Source organism: Heptranchias perlo, chromosome 3 (assembly GCF_035084215.1).
Source record: "Heptranchias perlo isolate sHepPer1 chromosome 3, sHepPer1.hap1, whole genome shotgun sequence".
Taxonomy (NCBI): Eukaryota; Metazoa; Chordata; class Chondrichthyes; order Hexanchiformes; family Hexanchidae; genus Heptranchias; species Heptranchias perlo.
In genome coordinates, this window is record NC_090327.1 from 45,348,849 (window position 1) to 45,370,833 (window position 21,985).

The window sequence follows — 21,985 nt, forward strand, 5'->3', positions numbered from 1 at the left end:
TACTTACTATGCCACCAATCTTTGTGTCATCGGAAAACTTGAATATATGGCTCTCTATTGTGTTATCTAAGCCATTAATAAATATAATGAATAGTTGAGGCCCCAGCACAGATCCTTGTGAGACACCACTAGTCACTTCCTTCCAATTCGAGTTCATACCCATTATCCCTACTCTCTGTTTTCTACCGACTAACCAATCTCTTAACCAGGTCAATAATTTGCCTTCAATTCCATGAGCTTTAATTTTAGCTAACAGTCTCTTATGTGGAACCTTATCGAACTTATCAAATGCTTCTGGAAGTCCATATAAACTACATCCATAGACATTCCCGTGTCTATTACTTTAATTACTTCTTCAAAAAATTCAATCAGAGGATAAAGGCTTTTATTTGTTCATTCAGTTTACCATATTTTTTCAGGCGTAGTTCTAAATGTATTTAGCTTGAAACATGTTTAACTTTGTAGTTCATTGTAATTCTCACTGACATGCAATTTAATGAATATAGGCGATTAAATTGAACAAACTATTAGGTTATATTTGCCTCTTGTGAGCAAAATGTCAAGGAAAATAACAATAGATATCAGTAGGCTAGGATTATCGTGTTATTTCTAGAAGCTATGGGCAGAAATGTGAAGGTTCCATGAAACTATCTCAATGGGCAGGATTTTAACAGGGAAAAATGGGTGGGTTGGGGGCGAGGAGGGCAATGAAAATTGCAACAATTTCAGACCAGCCCCCAACCCACTTATTTCCGGTTTTCACCAGGGCAGGACGAGGGCGGGCGACCCACCCGCTCTCAGGAGGCGGGTTGGTCACTAAAACCTTTCAAAGAGGCTGTGGGCCTCCATTTTGAAAGGTTTTGCAATTTCAACCCCTGGGGGCCGGTATTCCCGGGTCTTCTCCTTCACGCCGCGTGAGAGGAGGCAAGAAGGCCCGAAACTGCAGATAGGTGCCTTTCTGGCACAGCTTGTGGGCCCAGAGGAACAGGAGTGCTTTCCCCAGGCCTAACAAGCCTACCTGCAGTGACCTCCCTCACCAATGATCACGACCCCCCCCCTCACAATGATCACGGACCCTCCCCAACGATTGCGGACCTCCCCCAAAGATTGCGGATCCCCACGATGGCCCCCATTTCGGACTCCCCCGGTGACTGACCCTCCAGTGACAGACACAAAATCGCCCCCACCATGACCCCCGATCCCCCCCCTGATGACTGACCCGCCCCTCCATGACTGACCTCCGATGACTTCATGACCCCCATGCCCCCAGGTGCCCGCATGACCACCCATTCCCCCCATGCCCCCCCCTCTATCCATACAATCTAAGACTTACCTGAACACTTACCTTTTCACGTCCTCTTCCTTGCATCAGTATTTATACACCCAATTAAATAGAACATTTCCTGGTTCTTCCCCTCCCAAATCTAATGTCCACTTCTATGAAAAGTATGCTCCTAAACATTTCATGCGTACAGGATAGCTGTTGATTTAAAGGGTGATATGATTTTTCTCAGCTAGCTATCTGACTAGATAACACAGGAGTGATAAAATCATATATTTCCTCATTGCTTTGTAAAAAAAAATCATACAGGTAATATCAGCTGTACTGTAGGAATAGAGGCAATTTCATCGTATTAAACAATTTTTCTTCTATATCTTTGTAGTTGCAATGTTCATCACCCACAGAGGCACATTAGTGTTCAACACATTCCAGTAATGTGATGTTGCTATGGCATGTAAATTCCCACAATTCTCTTGAGATGATCTGTCACATTAAAGAGCTCCTTTCATTGTACAAGGTACAATCTATTCCCATTATAATTCACATTAGATGATGTGATGAACAGGTTCACACAACAAAAGGGGTTTAAGATTTTAATTGATTGTTAATTATAGCTTTCAGAGGCAGTGTAAAGGGTAATCCATTATCATGTTATGCATTGTGTCCTTATAAGTGCTTCAGTATTTTGTGTTGTCTCAGTAACTTCAAAAAAATGCTTAGCTGGCATCGCTGAAATAAACTAGCTTTTTTTCAACATGATTTGTCACAATTACTGTAAGTTAATTCCAAAATCTGGAAGGCAAGTTAACGTTCACTTGATTTACATCACATAATAATCTCTAATTAAACCGCATAGAAAATTGAGGTACGTGCTTGGAAGTTACAAAACAGAAGCAAACCATTTGGCCCAATCAGCCTGTGTCGGAGTTTACCCTCCATGCAAGCAAATAATTCTGATCACATATCACTTCAGCCCTTTTTCCTTCATCCACCTATCCAATTTAATCTTGAATGTTGACATAGTTTCTGCCTTAACCACTAACACTAGAAGTGAATTCCACATCCTTAAACTCTCTGTGTAATGAAGTCTCTCCTACCCTCTGTCCTAAATCTCTTACATTTCATCTTTTATCTATGCCCCTCGTTTTTGACCCCTCAAAAACACTGGAAACACTCTGCTTCTATCTACCCTATCCTATCCTTTCAGAATTTTAAACATTTCTATCATATTTCCTGTAATCTGCATTGTTCTAATGAAAAAAGATTCAATCTTTCAAGTCTTCCTCTGAATCTGTATTTCCTCATATCAGGTGGCACCCAGTGAATCTGCATAGAACCCTCTCCAAAGCCTCAATATCCTTCCTATAGCGTGGATCCCAGTTCTGCATATCTAACTGAGTTGCTATTCGGGTTTTATATAGACTCATCGTTGTCTCTTGACTTTTGATAAAACCTAAAATTCCATTAGCCTTATCAGCTTGAGGTGCTGCCTTTAATACCCTGTGAACCTGTACCCCCAAATATGTCTGCTCTTCCACAGCAACGAGCCTATTTCTATTCTGAGTATATATACTGCTCTTATTTTTTTAACCAAAATTTCTGTCCTCACACTAATAATTGATTCCCATCTGCCACATTTTAGCCCATTCCCCCATCTTATCAATACCACTTTGTAGCTTCCTTTGGTCTTCTAACAAATTAACTATACCTCCTATTTTGGTATCATCTGCAAATTTTGACACCATTCCCTCTAGACCTATATCTAAATCATTGATGTACATAGTGAACAATAGTGGCCAGAGAACTGAACCCTATGGGAGACCACTGACCACTTCCAACCATTCTGAAAAACTACACTCAATTCCTACTCTCTGAATTCTCTCTTCTAACCAATTTTAATCCAGTTTGCTATCCTCCCACTAATTCCATACCCCTTAATCTTCTCTAATAATCTCCCACATGGTACCTTGTCGAAGGCTTTCCTAAAGTCCATGTACATTACATTACTGCATTTCCCCCATCTAGCATATTTGTTGCCTCCCTCAAAGAATTCTATGAGGTTTGTCAAGCATAATCATCTGATTAGAAATCTGTGCTTGCTACTTCTAACTATTTTCTCTTTAGCTAGTTACATGGTAATTTCATCCTTCATTAAAGGCTAGTGCTAGGCATTGGTTTTGTTTTACCTTCCTGTCATGTCATGTGTTAGGATGCTTCCATGGATAGGGGAGGATCAATCTTTTCCTGTCACATAATTTGTATCTCAATAGCACACTTGATGATAGTTTTAAAAAATTTTATTGAGGAACCAAGGTAAAATGTTGATGCCCACAATGCAAGGCACCATCGTGATTAAAACGACTAAAAGAGAAAAGGTAAATCTGGAAGTATTGATCAACAAATATTATTTTATTAGCAGAGTATGGGAATCACGATGATACAATTTTGTGCTGGAAGCTAGCAACCAAAATTTTGAAACACGGATGTGTAAACCTGAATGCCAAAACCTAATGGCAGTAGGGGAAAATGCAAGGCCAAAGAGCAATCTTGTTATCAGGAACCCTACATAATAAAATTGGACAAAACGTGAATTAAAGACATTTACTTGTAGCAGCCTATAAATGTATACGATTTTCATTTACATATATAGTTAAACCTTGTTATTGGATTTAAGTAGATCAGCAAAACAACTAATTTTCAAGCTCTTTGATGAGAACAATGGACTTCCAATCAGAGCAGGGGTAAGGATTCAATTTAAGAATTTGACTCTATCAGATAAAACAAGTAATTAAAAATGTATTTCAAGGTAGAAGTGAATGAACCAACACAAAAAATAAAATTTGTTCATAGCAAGATACACACAAATCCACTTAGTGATCACTTACATCTATCTACATTATTAAAAATTGTGGGAACGATATTAATTCTGTCTGCCCGGCAAACACCAGATGGGTGGGCCGGTAAAATCGCCCAATATACTTACCCGTCGGGATCCGACCAATCACTATTTTAACCTGCTCAACTGAACAGATAACAAGGACACCTGCCCAAAGTCGATGGGGTCCTTTTTTACATGTCAGGTCCCAAAGATGTAATTGGGATCTGACTGCAAATTTACTAGGCGGCCAGAGCAGGAAGCGGCAATGAGTTTCCCGCCAGGCCAGCCTAGCAAGGAAATGGATCGAAGCCAGAAGAATCCCAAAAAAGCAAGCTTTTAATTTTTTTTTTACTTTCCTTTTGGGGCCAGGAGTGCTCCTCCGTGTCTCAATCTGTCACGGGCAGGTGGGGAATTAACTCACCAGCATGGGTGCCTGCTGGCAGTGAAAATCCAGACCTTTGTGTCCATTTGAATGGAGTTCTAAATATCTTAGGATCCCCTCCTTTCCAGCAATTAGAACCATCTGCCTGTCTTTTCACATTTCTTCTTATAGTAATGGATGGGCTAAGGATCTTCATATCTGGATATTACATTTTCTAATTGGTACACATTGACTAACAATAACAATTACTTAAAAAGAGCAAAATACTGCGGATGGTGGAAATCTGAAATAAAAACAGAAAATGCTGGAAATACGCAACAGGTCAGGCAGCATGTGTGGAGAGAGAAAAACAAAGTTAACGTTTCAGGTCGATGACCTTTCATCAGAATGGATGAAAGGTCATCAACCTGAAACGTTAAGTCTGTTTTTCTCTCTACAGATGTTGCCTGAGCTGCTGAGTATTTCCAACATTTTCTGTTTTTATAATAAAAATTATTTGATTCTTGCTGATCAATATGGAAGTAATTAGTACAAAGCGAGATAGTGCCAACCTTTAACATGGTAAACTCCCACTAACAAATGCTGTACAAAAGTAGTTATAAAATAAATTTGTAATACCAGAACCTATAAATATTAGGATATATTCTTGGCAAACATTTATAACACCAATAATGGCATCAGTATAGTACTATGTTACTACTATAAATACATATTTAAACATTTGGCCACAAATTAATAATACCAATAAAGCCATTTGGGAGCACAGTATTAACTTAACAAAAAACTGGAACATCAGACCGGCAATACAATACCTGAGTTCAAGATGCTGAAATTGGTATTGTTTGGAGACAGACTGTTATTTCTCTGAAGCCTCCGATTGGATCGTTTCCCTGACCAATTGATTGACAGTACCTCTGGTTTCACTGGACCCTGCCTATAAATAACAACAGAAAGCAGTTAGTCTTCCTGACGAATTTATCTCTAGCCTTTATAAATACAGGAGTTAAAGGTAAGAAGTACCCCCAGGGACTATGATGCTATCCAGCTTCCCATTGTTCCTGTCAGATATAGTTGGCCAATTACTCAGGAGAGCTTGGATAGATTTGTATTTCTGTAGGCCTGCTCTCTATAGGAGACAAATCTTTTGCAAAGCTGCAGGAGCACAGACTTTGTAGCAGCCTGTTAAATGCCAGATAAGTCATTCTTTGTCAGTGAAATAAATTGCTAGAAGGAAAATACTTTAATGAAAGCTGATAAATTAATTATTCAATGCAGTTTTATTTGTATAAGTGCTAAATGCCATATTTATTTTTGTTTTGTTATAATTTTTGCCATATGTTAAATTAAGTTTGAAGACTGTCGACTCTTCAAATGGCTCAATGAGGTGTGGATCTGTGATGAACAATCCACCTCCTATGTAGCTAGATGATTTATGAGTTATACTTTTCAGATGACACAGTTTCTAAGTTTGTTTGAAGAATGTGCAGGAATCACTTGATATCCTGCTTCACGTGACACTGAGAAGAAAGCTCTGTTTCATATTTTCTCCATTGTGTGGTAATGGCATGAAGTTCATGAAACTAATAAATTATTTATCAACAGAAAGTTATTATCTGTATCTAGTTTGTCTTCTGAAAAATCCTCTACAAACTTCTTATGAAGTTGACTGAAAAATATAAAAGCATTTGAATAATTAAGGAACCATCTGGATCCCGGTAACATCCTGGCAAACCAAAATGCCTAGTGAACCTGTACCTGTACCCAACAGGGGAAACAAGAGCTTTCCTCAAGTAATTAGTCTGTTTTCCTCCCAACAATCAAACCAGTTGTCACCTACAAGTGAAGCTGGTAGGGTTGTTACTACTGCAATTTAAATCCAGTATTTACATATACACCAGTCATCAGTATTTAATTCTGGTTGTTTTCTTAAAAATCCTGATATCTTAGATTTTTAATATTAAAAGAAGGAAAAAGCAAACAATTATGAAGTACAAATAGACTGAAAATTAACTAGACTGCATGGTTTTTAATGTAAAAAAATTAAAACTTTCCAGGGAAAGTTTCACTTGGACTCTGTAGGAATGCATCACCAGTTTGGGGTGTTTGGAAAGACTGTTACAATTCTAAATTTGCTGCCTACAGCCCTGACTGGAATGATCCAATGGAAAATAAGATGGGGTTTAAATCCTTTACTTGCTATTGGAAAATAATAACCTTTTTCTCTCAGTAATTTATTATTTGCTGGGCAAAAGTTTTCAAACATATTTTAAAAATAATTAATTGTCAAAAATGTCGATTAGAGAGTAGTTTTCAATAAAATGGAGCAAAAGTTTTTGCATTTTTAGGTGAAAAAAAGCAATGCCCATGTTTATTGTAGATTCCAAAATACTAGAAAAGGCACAAAATACACTGTTAAAAATCAAAAGTTTTGTGGGGAGTGCTCCCAGATCTCCTCCTATAAAAGAAATCTTGTGCTTTCACCTTGTACTCCATTTTTGACTTCCCTGTACTCACAATGAAGGAATGTTGAGTATACTTACAGTTTAAGATACAAGCCCATGTTGCCCTGCATTTTTAGTGTAATTATTTGCCGTCACATGTCATGGGTTTTTATTCAATTGTGTTTTTTTGCTGTCAAATATTTTGGGACCTTGTCAGCTTTTTTGAATTTACTGGTCAGCTTTGACTAGTTTTCTAGGTTGGCTGTGTGTATTTGATATATAATTTAACTCATTGAACGTAGTTTGTAACAAGTAATTAATAACTTTGGAGGGTCATTATATGACTGTTGAAATATTTTGATTAACACAAATGGACAACGTTGCATGAGCACATCAGATAAATTCGTATTTTCAAAGCTTACCTCTAAACTAGACTAAATGTTTTCTCTTTAATTTTATTTCATTTTAACCATCATTTCCAGCTTTTTCAGGGGCAACTATTTTGGCCTCATGGTATGCAAATGCTTCTGTCTCTTGATACAGTTCCTTTTGACAGGATGTCAACCATAAGGTGGCTACCTGCAAGAATTAATGGAGTTTCAAGCCCAGTGACTGCTCACACAGCAACTGATACACAGCAGGAGCAAGCCTGTTCACTGAAGTTGTTCAGTTGCATAGGTCAGCTACTTTGCAAGCTGCTGGCTTTCATCATTCTCCGCTGAGGTAAGGAAAAGGCCTCAGTACCATTTCAGTTGCTACTCTTGTGGTTTGAAGAACACATGGGTATGCAGATGAAAGAACATCTCTGTAACATCCTAGTGGTCCTCTATGTCCCTGAAGAAAGGCGGGCCCAGAGAGCAGATACCTCTTCTTAGATTTTTTTCTGAATTCTCAGGGTCAAGTTGTCAACCTCTGGCTCCCTTAGCACAGTTGAAAATACGATCAGCCATATTTAGTTTTCAAAGTGGGGAATAAATTTAGCAGATGATATAGAATCATAAAATCATAGAATGGTTTCAGCACCGAAGGAGGCCATTCGGCCCGTTGAGCCCGTGCCGGCTCTCTGCAAGAGCAATCCAGCTAGTCCCACTCCCCCCACTTTCCCCGTAGACCTGCAAATTTTTTCCTTTCAAGTACTTATCCAATTCCCTTTTGAAAGCCATGATTCTTTAACCCTTTTTTCACTAAAACTGAGAAGGTTAAGGGATGGCCTGATAGAGCTTTTCAAGATTACGAAGCATTATGACAAGGTAAATAGCAATTGATTGTTTCCACTGGTTGGCAAGACAGTAATTAGAAAAAAAATTAGAGGGAGTGTTATAAGTTCGGGTCTGTTCAAAATACCTCTTCAGGTTCTGAGGGCATCAGCTGCTCCCCTAGAAGGTGTGAGCATCTTACCTTTATGGGTGTTGACACATGCTGTCCTATATCCATTTGTACAATAGCATAATGCAAGAATGTAACAATAGGATCCCCTTGTGATCTGGACTAGTTATCTACGTCTTTTGCAAGTGCACATCTTCAATCTGTCCAAGGCAGGCCAACTTAACAATAGGTGAGGCAAAGCTTGATCCGAATCATTAAGGTGCTTTATTTCATAGTAATGTGAACAGAGCAACAGTTATGCTCAGATTTACTTTCAGTACAACTTATCTTTGCGTAATGATATAAAATAAATAACACACCATGCTTTCCCACTTCAGTGGGTCACCTTACTTGATTTAAATAAGTGTGGGGGGGCGAATTCAACATCGCAAGGGTGCAAAATGGATGATAGTGGATTGGTTACTTGTTATGTATCCCACCCAATTTTCCTTTTCATTGTAGTCACTGGAAAGTAAAATTGGACGGGCTGTATAATGGGTGGCCGATCTGCTACCACCTGTTTTGCGCCCTCCACTGAAGTTGAAATTTATCTCCGAGCTGTTCTAACTATCCTCCAGTATTTCTAACCTCTTCGCATCAGCATAGGCCTGCACAGCTTTTCCTTTCACAAACCTGACTGTCAACATGTAGTCTTTGTTTTCCTTCTTCTTGTCCTCATAGGAAGTCAGGGCTTAGTTCCCCTGACCGGAATTGGCCATAGAACTGCAAATCAGACCTGCGACTGCACCTGCTTGCTTTGAAACTAGTTTCATGCAAAGCTCAACAGGAAGGGATTTTACACTCCGTTATGGGTGAACGTTTGCTGAGAATTGTAGGATGAGATAATCGTAGGCTACTTACCCTAAGTAACAGTATCAATTTTTGGCCTTAATATACAAACTGAAAATGCCTACAGCCTATGGCCTTCCTCTTTAAACAAAGCCCAACAAGTAAAAGTAACTCTTTTTCTCCAAGTATTTTCTGTGGCAAAATGGTCCAAAAAAATTATTGAAATGTGACAGGAAGGTTAGAAAAAATTCTTTACACAGAAATCTGGAACTCTCTGCCACAAACCATTGTTGAAGCAGATATTAGATAATGGCTTGAAAAATGGAATATTAAAGCGTGTGGGTAGCGAACAGGGGAATGTGATTAGATTAGATGGCTCATATGGAGAAAAACCCCAGTGCAGATTTTATGGGCTGAATGGCCTGTTTCGGTGTTGTAATATTCTATAATCCTATGATCTTTTATTGTTTTATTACACGAGGTTGGTGATATTTTCATTGTACTACAATGTGAGAACTAAAGTGAAATGAAGGGAGAAATGATATTTACCTGCAATTAGATATCACGTATATGATTCATTGCACAATCTGTTTCAAAGGTCACTCATATAATACATAGAACACCATAAATGTAAGAATAGAAAAGGATAATGAAGTCAAAGATAAGGTTGCTGGACTGGAAAGGGCAAAGTTTAGAGAGATAAAAGGGGATCTAGCCCAAATTAACTGGGTAGGAAGTTAGCAAACAGGTTGACAGATCAGCAGTGAGAAATCTTTAAATTTGAGATACATAGAGTACAAAATAAATATATTCATATAAGGCAAAAAGGGAATAAATCAAAGTGTAGAGTTGTATGGATAGAGAAATTAAAATTAAACTGGAAAAAATTAGTAGAACTCAAGGTGGATAAATATCCAGGTCCTGATGACATGCACCCTAGACTGTTGAAAGGAGTTACAGATGAGATAGCAGAGGCACTGGACGCAATTTTTCAATCCTTCTTAAATATGCAAATTGTGCCTTGGAATTGGAGAGTAGTCAATGTCTTGTTCAAAACGGGAAAGAGGGATAAACCTGGTAACTATAGACCAGTTAGTCTAATGTCAGTTGTGGACAAACACTTGGGCGTAAAAGCATTTTATAACAGCATTTTGTATGAGGACAGCTCCTATATGATATTTTGCACCCCATGAGATGCATAATGTAATTTGAATAATAAATTTGCTCTACCAACTACACATCATTGAGTTGGTTAGTGATAAGGAAACTTTAAAAGATGTCACTTGTCCCTCCTCTTCATTTACAGCCACAGCCTCAATATTAGCCTTCGCTTTGCTTAGAACTGGTGCTACATAAAGGATGGATTGAAATACCATTAAAGTGCATCTTTCAAGGAACTCTTATTTGTCAAGTACTGTTGGAGATAACACTTGTGTGTTTCAATGACTTCAAGACAAGGAATGTATTATTTCAATAGCATCAATAAAGTGGCACGTAGATGTAGTAAACTGGAAAAATGCTAGTCCTAACTGAGAAACAAGATAGCATAACAGACTGATAATGAAGGGTTTGTAATCCTAGATGCCTATTGCGATCTCAAGATTCAATTGCAGAAATCCAGGGTTTTCAGAGGGTGATTTGGATTGATATTTACCATTACTTTCATATTGCTCTAAGATCTCTCACCATTTGCACCTTTATTTTTTATAAGCTTCTTGTTTTATTATCAGACAGAAGTGCCACAGCTCCCTAAAATACCAAGCCAGTACAATCTAACAAATATTTAACCCAGTTGCTCCAGTTACCTGTCCTTTTTCCTTTTTACATCTGCCTCTCTCCAGTCTCTCCATCCTGCAATATGACTTCTTGCTTCTCTCTTTCCTAACCCCAGTTTCTCTCTTTCTCACTTACCTCACCTGTGCCTCTCTGGCTCTATGCTTCTATCCAGCTATTGAAATCCTCTTCACCCTCTTATTTGGAACAGTGCAGGCTGAGAACTTCATTCATACTGTTACCCCACTTCTGCAATCCTGAAATTCTTGAATTTTTGGCCATCCCAATGGTTGGCTCAATCCTTATTCTTGTCTTCATTTGTGCTTTATTGTAGTACTCCTCTGCAGCACAGATGGTTCAATGAAGAGGCGTAATAAGCTTTAGGAGTAGTGGGTATCCCTTGTAACCCAATAGCCATCCTGCCCCTTGCCCCTGTTGTTGAAATAGAGTAGAGACACTGGGCTGATGAAGTATAAAAGCTCAGCACATTATAATTTCATGTGCAAGAGGTTGCGATCATCATCGCAAATGAGCTGCACACTTAGGGAATGGAAGCCTTTGTGGTTCATATAAATATGGGGGTTTATATTTGGGGCACACAATGCCACATGGGTGCAATCAATAGCCCCACAACTCTGGGGAATCTGGCAAATCTGAAAAATGTGATGGCCCTATCAGTCATCTGTCTGAGAGTACTGTTGAATTGTATAAATTGAGTTGTCCTGGCAAAGAAGGCATTGATGGCTTACCTTGTTGAGGAGTGCACAGCAAATTGGCTAAACTGGCAAAAGCGTCCTGTGGTTCCCTGCAATGAGACTGTGGCATAAATGTTGAGAGCTGTGGTCATTTTCTCTGCCACATTGAGAGCTGTGTTTGTTGTGGTCCTTGGTTGCAGATCTAGCTGCAGCAATGAACATAACTCTTTCAAAGCTTCATGACTGAAGCACAATCTCTTAAGACTGAGTTCCTGTGTAAGGTCTCAGAAAATGCACTGTGTCTATACATCCTGCTCAGTGGGTAATGCTGGGATGGCCTGATTCTCCGCTGGCTTCCCTTAACGCCTTCAGCTGTTCCTATTCTGCCAGCGTATACATCATGTAAAAGTAGGAAGCTCATTGTGCAGCCCTCAGATCTTAGCTCAGTAATTGTCTTGAAATAGAATGCTTTCCAAGGTAATTTAGAATGTATTGGAAAACTTCCTGAGTATAACAGTGATTTTTATCCCCCAATACCTGCAATGTGTCTGAAGAAGGCAGCTAAGAGTCAATCTGCAAAAGTGAAAATGAAGCTGTCGGATTGTTATAAAAACCCATAGATCCATAGAATCATAGAAAAGATACAGCACAGAGGGGGCCATTCGGCCCATCGTGTCCGCGCCGGCTCGCAGAACAACCAGGTGCCCATTCTAATCCCACCTTCCAGCACCCGGTCCGTAGCCCTGCAGCTTACAGCACTTCAGGTGCAGGTCCAGGTACTTTTTAAAAGAGTTGAGGGTCCCTGCCTCTACCACCAATTCGGGCAGCGAATTCCATACACCCACCACCCTCTGGATAAAAAAGTTTTCCCTCATGTCCCCTCTAATCCTCCAGTCAATCAGCTTAAATCTATGTCCTCAAGTTCTTGAACTCTCCGCTAGGGGAAACAGGTACTTCCTGTCTACTCTATCTGGGCCCCTCATAATTTTGTACACCTCAATCAAGTCTCCCCTCAGCCTCCTCTGCTCCAAGGAAAACAACCCCAGCCTATCCAATCTCTCCTCGTAGCTGCAATTTTCAAGCCCTGGCAACATTCTTGTAAATCTTCTCTGCACTCTCTCTACAGCAATTATCTCCTGCCTGTAATGTGGTGACCAGAACTGCGCACAATACTCCAGCTGTGGCCTTACCAGCGTTTTATACAGTTCCATCATTACATCCTTGTTTTTGTATTCTATACCTCGGCTAATAACGGAGAGCATTCCATATGCCTTCTTCACAACCTTATCTACCTGTACTGCCACATTCAGGGACCTGTGCACATGCGCTCCAAGGTCTCTCACTTCCTTTACCCCTCTCAATATATTCCCGTTTACTGTGTATTCCCTTTTACTGTTTGCCCTCCCTAAGTGCATTACCTCACACTTCTCCAGGTTGAACTCCATTTGCCACTTTTCTGCCCACTCCACCAACCCATTGATATCTTCTTGGAGTCTACAGCTATCCTCTTCACTATCAACTACACGGCCAATTTTTGTGTCGTCTGCAAATTTGCCAATCATGCCTCCAACATTCAAGTCCAAATCATTAATATATACCACAAACAGCAAGGGACCCAACACTGAGCCCCATGGCACACCACTGGAAACAGATTTCCATTTGCAAAGACATCCATCGACTTTTACCCTTTGTTTCCTGTTACTGAGCCAATTTTTGATCCAATTCGCCACAATTCCCTGTATCCTTTTACCCTTTTACCTTTCTGACAAGTCTGCCATGTGGGACCTTGTCAAATGCCTTACTAAAATCAATGTAGACAACCTCCACTGCTCTACCCTCATCAATCCTCCTTGTCACTTCCTCAAAGAATTTAATCAGATTTGTAAGGTATGACCTTCCCTGAACAAATCCATGCTGACTATCCCTGATTAAACCATGCCTTTCCAAGTGACAGTTTATCCTATCTCTCAGTATTGATTCTAATAGTTTGCCCACCACCGAGACTGACCGGCTTATAATTGTTCGGCCTTTCCCTTTTACCCTTTTTAAACAATGGTACTATGTTTGCAGTCTTCCAGTCCTCCGGTATCTCCCCTGTATCTAGTGATGATTGGAAAATGATCCTCAGAGCATCCGCTATTTCCTCCCTGGCTTCCTTCAATAGCCTAGGGAACAATCCATCCGGCCCTGGTGACTTATCAACTTTCAAGGATTCCAGTCCCTCTCGTACTTCCTCTCTCGTTATGTTTACCTTATCCAATATTTTACACCTCTCCTCTTTAATGACTATGTCTGGATCATCCCTTTCCTTTGTGAATACGGAGACAAAATATGCATTTAAAACCCTACCCACATCCTCTGCTTCTACACACAAGTTACCCTTATCATCCCTGATAGGTCCCACCTTTTCCTTAGCTATCCTCTTGTTCTTAATGTACTGATAAAACATCTTTGGGCTTTCTTTAATCTTACTAGCTAATATTTTTTCATGCCCTCTCTTTGCTTTCCTTATTTCCTTTATACGTCATCCCCGTACTTTCTATACTCCTCTCGGCTTTATGCAGTATTTAGTTTTCTGTGACAGTCATAAGCTTTCTTTTTCTGCTTTATCTTGCCCCGTATACTTCTAGACAACCAGTGGGCTCTAAATTTGGCAGTGCCACCCTTTTTCTTTGAGGGGACGTGTTTGCATTGTACCCGTAGAATTTCACTTTTTAGTGCCTCCCGCTGGCTTGCCACTGATTTCTCCTCAAGTAGTTGTGTCCAGTCCACTTCTGCTAAATCACCTCTTAGTTCTGTAAAATTTGCCTTCCCCCAATTTAAAATGTTTACTCCTGATTTAACTCTATCCTTTTCCATAATAATGCTAAAACTAACTGAATTGTGGTCACTATCCACAATATGGTCACCCACTGTCACTTCACCCACTTGCCCATCTTCATTTCCCAGGACTAAATCTAGAATTGCATCCCTTCTTGTTGGCCTTGTCACGTACTGGCTAAAAAAGTTCTCCTGGACACCGATCAAGAATTCTGCGCCCTCTGTGCCCCTCACACTGTTTGAATCCCAGTTGATGTTTGGGTAGTTGAAGTCCCCTACTATTATTGCCCTCTTATTTTTGCACTCAGAAATTTGCCTACATATTTGTTCTTCTATCTCCCTTTCGCTATTCAAGGGTCTATAGTACACTCCTAGTAGTGTTGCTGCCCCTTTTTTATTTCTTAGCTGGTTCACTAATGTCCTTTACTGCCATCCTTACCCTGTCTGGTCTATATGTGACTCCAGTCCCATACCAACATGGTTGACTCTTAACTGCCCTCTGAAGTGGCCTAGCAAGCTTCTTGTCAATGAATAACAAGAATAAAACCGGACGGATCATTTAGCTGCGACCTAGACATCAAATCAGGACATGACCAAGGACCCCCCCCCCCACCTGCACAGTCAACCCTGCAAAGTCATCCTCACTAACATCTGTGGACCAACAGAACTGAGCACCACAGGTGGGGGCACAGTGGTGTACAGCCATGGGGAGTGGATCCCCTGAAGTCTCATGGCTTCAGATCAAACATGGGCAAGGAAACCTCCTGTTGATAACCACCTATCACATTCCCTCAGCTGATGAATTAGTATTCCTCCATGTTGAACACCACTTGGAGGAAGCACTGAGGGTAGTAAGGAAATAGAATGTACTCTGGGTAGGGGACTGTAATGACCGTCACCAAGAGTGGCTCGTTAGTACCACCACAGACCAAGCTGCAGAATGCTGAAAGACACGGCTGTGGCTTGGTGATGAGAAAAGCAACACGAGGGAATAATCTACTTGACCTCATCCTCACCAATCTACCTGTTGCAGATGCATCTGTTCATGACAGCATTGGTAGAAGTGACCACCGGACAGTTATTGTGGAGATCACATCCTGTCTACACACTGAGGACACCCTCCATCATGTCATGTGGCACTACCACCATGTTAAATAGGATTGATTAAGAACAGTATTAGCAGCTCAAAACTGGGCATCCACATGGCGCTGTGGGCCATCAGCTGCAGCAGAATTGTATACCACCGCAATCTGTAACCTCATGGCCCAGCATATCCCTCAATCACCATCAAGCCAGATGACCAACCCTGGTTCAATGATAAGTGTAGAAGAGCATGCTGAAAGCATCACCAGGTGTACTTGAAAATGAGGTGCCTACCTGGTGAAGCTACAATACAGGACAACACGCATGCAAAACTGCGAAAGCAACATGCTATAGGCAGATCTAAGTGATCCCACAACGAACGGATCAGATCAAAGCTCTGCAGTCCTGCCATATCCAGTCTTAAATGGCAGTGGACAATTAAGCAACTAACTGGAGGAGAAGGCTCCATGAACATCTCCATCCTCAACGATCATGGGGCCCAGTACATGGGTGCAAAAGATAAGACCGAAACATTTGCAACCATCTTCAGCCAGGAGTGCCAAGTGGATGATAGTTCTTGGCCTCCTCCTGAGGTCCCCACCATCACAGAAGCCAGTCTTCAGCCAATTCAGTACACCCATGTGACATCAAGAAATGGCTGAGTGCAGTGGACACAGCAAATGCTACGGGCCCCGAAAATATCCGACCTATTATGCTGAAGATCTGTGCTCCAGAACTAGCTACGGCCCTAGGCAAGTTTTCTAGTACAGCTACAACACTGGCATTTGCCCAACAATGTGGAAAATTGCCCAGGTATGTCCTGTCCACAAAAATTAGGACAAATCCAATGGAGCCTATTACCACCCTATCAGTCTACTCTCAATCATCAGCAAAGCGATGGAACGCATCATCAATAGTGCTATCAAGCACAACTTACTCACCAATATCCTGATTGCTGATGCTCAGTTTGGGTTCTGCCAGGACCACTCAGCTTCAGACCTCATTACAGCCTTAGTCTAAACATGGACACGAGCTGAATTCCAGTGGTCAGGTGAGCATGACTGCCCTTGATATCAAGGCAGCATTCGGCCAAGTGAGGAACCAAGGAGCTCTAGTAAAACTGAAGTCAACGGGGATCAGGGGGACCAAGGTTGGCATCATACCTGGCATAAAGAAAGATGGTTGTGGTTGTTGGAGACCTATCACATCAGCCCCAGGATATTGTTGTAGGAGTTCCTTACGGCAACATCCAAGAACTATCTTCAGCTGCTTCACCAATGACCTTCCCTCCATCATAAAGTCAGAAGCGGGGCTGCTCGCTGATGATTGTACAGTGTTCAGTTCCATTCGCAATTCCTCAGATAATGAACCAGTCCATGCCCGCATGCAGGAAGACCTGGACAACATCCAGGCTTGAGCTGATAAGTGGAAATTAACATTCGCGCCACACAAGTGCCAGATAATGACTATCTCCAACAAGAGAGCATCTAACCACCTCCCCTTGATATTCCATGGCACTACCATTATCGAGTCTCCCACCATAAACATCCTGAGAGTCATCATTGACCTGAAGCTCAACTGGAACAGCCACATAAATGCCTCGGCTACTAAAGCAAGTCAGAGGCTTGGTATTCTGTGGCGAGTGACTCACATTCTGACTCCCTGAAGTGTGTCTGCCACCTACAAGGCACAAGTCATAAGTGTGATGGTATACTCTTGTCTGGATGGGTGCAACAACACTCAAGAAGCTTGACATCATCTAGGACAAAGCAGTTCCCTTGATCAGGACCTCATCCACTAGATTAAGCATCCACCCCATCCAGCATCAACATACCATGAGTGGAGTGTGTACCATCTACAGGATACATTGCAGTAACCTATTCGGCAGCACCTCCCAAACCCACGACCTCCACCACCTAGAAGGAAAAGGACAGCAGATGCATGGGAACACCATCATCTCCAAGTTCCTCTCCAAGTCATACACCATCCATCATTGTCGTTCGGTCAAAATCCGGGAACTCCCTACTTAACAACATTGTGGGAGCACCTTCACCATACAGACTGCAGCAGTTCAAGAAGAAGGCACTTCTCAGGATATCTAGGGATGGGCAATAAATGCTGGCCTTGCTAGCAACGCCCACATTATGAGAATGAATAATAAAAAAAATACAGCCAAAAGTCTCCACAAGCATTCTCATTTGAGCAGTGTCCCTTCAACCAAATAGTTCTATCTTGATGAATGGGTCCTGGTATATTGCGCCATTTAAACATTGGCGCACATCCTCAACGATGGATGGGAATCGGAAATTCCAGAATTTAGGATGGGTGATATCATTTGCACATGGCTGCCATTGGGAGGGCACCATGAAACTCCACGGAATTTATACTGGAGTGTTTTTGCAGTGTGTACATTGGCCCCATTAGAAGTCCCTGGCTCTACAAAGGCATAATCACTTACACCCTCCTCCAACTCAAGAATTTTGGAATGATAATATTTTTGATGCAGCAGTGCAAATAGCATAGCTCTTTTTTGCTGGCATACAGTACCATAACATGTCTTGGCACTATAATTAGCAGATTAGGAAGCAATGCTTTTTGACTGAAATCTCAAGTGATGCAGCCTCAAGTTAACAACATCCTGTCATATTTGGTTATATCTATATTCTCCTTTGTTTACTGTGTATAACTCCAGGGCAATATTCTGCGTGAGGCTCTCACACATGTTCCTCAATGTGTTCTGCAGTTTTTTTTTCATTTAATTTATGACCCTAGAAATTATGCAGTAAGATATTAGCATAGGGCTGCTTAATGCTAATATCACACTGTAATTTCCAGGCTAAGATGTCTTAACTATTTGGTCCTGTTACACATTTAGAATGGTATTAGTGAGTATTGATGGAGATTGAGTCCATGGAACAGCCATAAAAAGCCTACTTTGAAAATTATTTTTAAATGTTGCCCTGTTGGCTGCCTCTGGTAAGTTTATATTGTGTCAGATGCTTTATTTGCTGCAGTACAAAACTCTGACCTGAATTTTGTAACTTTTTGTTTTGTTTTATCTTCCTTTGTATTTTCACCAACTTTCTCATCTTCTCTCGAGATGTTGACCTCTAGATTCCAGAGTTTCTCAAGAAACTCTTTGTATGTGAATCTAGAAAGTTGGCAGGACATTCAACTGTGATAGGCATTAGAGTTGAGATAATATCCACACATGCATCAGGAGAGGTCAATGGATAGCAGTCAACAGCAGAAACCTTGGACAATTTCCCCCTCACACAGGAGCACTGGAGCTAATTGTACCACTTACCATCACTTCGACTGAGTTTAACTATCTTAATGCAGACTGAGGATTGACTGCTGAAGTGTTCCCCGACAGGGAGAGAACCCTCCTGTTTGGCGATTGTTGCGCGGTGTCCGTTCATCCGTTGTCGCAGTGTCTGCATGGTCTCGCCAATGTACCATGCTCTGGGGCATCCTTTCCTGCAACGTATGAGGTAGACAACGTTTGCCGAGTCCCAGGAGTATGAACCGTGCACCTGGTGGGTGGTGTCCTCTCGTGTGATGGTGGTATCTGTGTCGATGATCTGGCATGTCTTGCAGAGGTTACCGTGGCAGGGTTGTGTGGTGTCGTGGACGCTGTTCTCCTGAAAGCTGGGTAATTTGCTGCGAACGATGGTTTGTTTGAGGTCGGGTGGCTGTTTAAAGGCAAGTAGTGGAGGTGTGGGGATGGCCATAGCGAGGTGTTCGTCATCATTGATGACATGTTGAAGGCTGCGGAGAACATGGCGTAGTTTCTCCGCTCCGGGGAAGTACTGGACGACGAAGGGTACTCTGTTGGTTGCGTCCCGTGTTAGTCTTCTGAGGAGGTCTACGCGATTTTTCGCTGTGGCCCGTCGGAACTGTCGATCGATGAGTCGAGCATCATATCCCATTCTTACTAGGGCGTCTTTCAGCGTCTGTAGGTGTCCATCGCGTTCCTCCTCATCTGAGCAGACCCTGTGTATTCGCAGGGCCTCTCCACATCATGCCCATTTTTTCAGACAGCAAGTGCTGCCAATGGTTCTGCTGTTGCCATTTAGAGTTCCTCTATACCCAACTTTTGTTTCTTTACTTGTCCCATTACCACCTCCTTTAGCCTTGCACCATCATCCATTTTGTCATTTAACCACTCCTGCCCTCCACCCTATCACAGGCCTTCACCTCTGTTCTTTCCTCCCCTCCCTAACCCTCTACCCCCTCTGCCTGGCTCTGTACTTGCTCAAAAACTGTTAAATCTAAGCTTCTTCCAGTTTTCTGATGAAAGGTCATTGACCTGAAAGGTTAACTCTGTTTCTCTCTCCACAGATGCTGCCTGACCTGCTGAGTATTTCCAACATTTTCTGTTTTTATTTCAGATTTCCAGCATCTGCAGTATTTTGCTTTTGTTCTCCAAATGTAGTCCATTGTTTGAAGTGCTTTGAGGTATTTTGATGTGATAAGGCATTTTATATAAATGAAAGTATTATTGTTACCAAAAATACCATTGAGCACAAGAGGTGCAGCCAGTAACAGCTTCACCTCAGCACTTAATTGCCATGAAATAAGGGCACCTCAGCTCTAAAAGGCTTATAGCACAACAGTTGACCACTGCAGACACTCCTAACACTCAGGTAGCACCCATAAGACACATGAGATTAAGCTTAAAAGTTCACATATCACAGACTGGAATCAAAGGGATGCACGGTAATAAGGAGAACTAGGCATATTCACACATCAGGATAAAAGTAAATTATTGATTTATTGTGCTTGCAGACATTGTTATTGGCAAGTTTGGGATGTGGCTTTAATAGCTGTTTTGAATGAGAGCCATGTGAGTTAAAGTGCAGAGAAAAAGGTGTGAAGAAGATGTCATGCTTTTGGTGGAAAGCAGGGAGATTTGGACAGGGCTGTTGTTGTGATAGTTAGGAGAAGGTTTCTCATATCAGATTAGTATGAATTTGTTTTGCAGCCATCATTTCATCTTCTGCACCTTCCTTGTGCTGCTGCTCATTTGTCCATTTTCCAAATACCCTTGGGCAATATCCACCTCCAGACCCTACTTTGTAAGACAAAGTTGGGCATCTTGGTGCGTGTCTTCAATATTCCACAATGGCTCTGGTGCAGAATGGATCTTGTTATATTAGTTGCTTAGTTGGTGACCTAGGAAAGCACTAAGTGTCATCAGCATGGCTGCAGAGGGTAGCCTTGACATCCCAGGATCCATCCAGATACTTGCCTTTCTGGTCAGAAGAGTATGGACATGGTGGAGTAAGTTGAAATGATGGCATCATGGTAACTTCCAGGAAAATGAGCATTTACATGCAGGTAAATGTTGAGGTAGTTGATGGCATTCTGGGTGACACCTTGGATTTTAAGGAATCCTGCCACACAATAAAACTGCATCCTGTCACGATGTCCATTGGGGAATCCATATAGCCAGCCATTCTATCAATCGTTGCATGTGTTACTTGCTTGATGCATCTGTGTACAGCTAATTGGTTAATATTGGAAATGGCCCCAGAAGCAATGGGAAATGAGCTTGTTGCAACAACATTGAGGATTGTGGTGACTTTTACATCCACTGGCAGTAATATGGTTGTGGTGTAAGTGGTCTCTAGGTTGGGTGGCAACATGTGGCATAACTCATGGAATGCTTCATGACTGAAACGTAGCCTCTTTATACATTGATTGCTTTGGTGCAGATAGGATTGCCTTGGTTTGGAGATGCAAGTGTGAGGGTACCTGTGGTTGGGGCCAAATTGCCTCTTTTGTTACCTGATAACCCTGACCTCCCTGCATTTCTTCACCTTCCTCTTATTCATCAAAGTAACTGATATGGAAGAGGACTAGTGGTGGGAAAATCATTAGGGACGATTTTAACTGGAGGTGGTGGCCAGATTGCTCCAGCTGCCCGCCATTTGTTACCATCGTGAAGCCGTGCCCCGATGCAGCTCGCCAGTTTGGGAGTGTGGGAAATCGGCCACGTCAGACTCCGATATTGCTGACAGTTGAAGCCTGGAAGGGGTGTCACCTCAAGAACCACAAGGGTCAATTTTCAGGCCTCGCACCCGGCAGAAATGGAGCGTTAGCGCCCCGAAAATGGTGGGCAAAGACCTACTGCCTCATTGTCGCTGTTACAACGACCAAGCCAAAATTCCCTCGGGCCTACAACTGGGTGGCTGGAGTGGTCCCTTGAGTCTGGCAGTAGGCACATTTAAAATGCTAACCTGGGTCCTGTGGCATACAGAAACCCTGATTGCCATTTTTGGACTGAACTGGGCAGAGCATGCTACCGTCGAAAAGGATCCCGAAGGTCAGTTCCTCTTTATTTTTGCAGGAGTGCTCTTCCAGGCTCCACAAACCCGACCTCAGCCGCTGCTGCTCCAGCTCACCCCTACCTCCAGACATTGGGACCAATTACCATAGAAGTCAATTCCAAAGGCACTGCATGCAATGTAT

General features: G+C 41.7%; 1 protein-coding gene across 1 annotated transcript in view; it reads right to left on the reverse strand.

Moving 5' to 3' along the window:
* Positions 1-21,985, reverse strand: part of necab1 (N-terminal EF-hand calcium binding protein 1) — a 204,728-nt gene that overhangs the window by 38,988 nt on the left and 143,755 nt on the right. Inside the window, exon 7 of the mRNA XM_067975307.1 lies at positions 5,355-5,476. Within this exon, the coding sequence (XP_067831408.1) occupies positions 5,355-5,476 (122 nt within the window). The remainder of the gene's footprint in view (positions 1-5,354; positions 5,477-21,985) is intronic.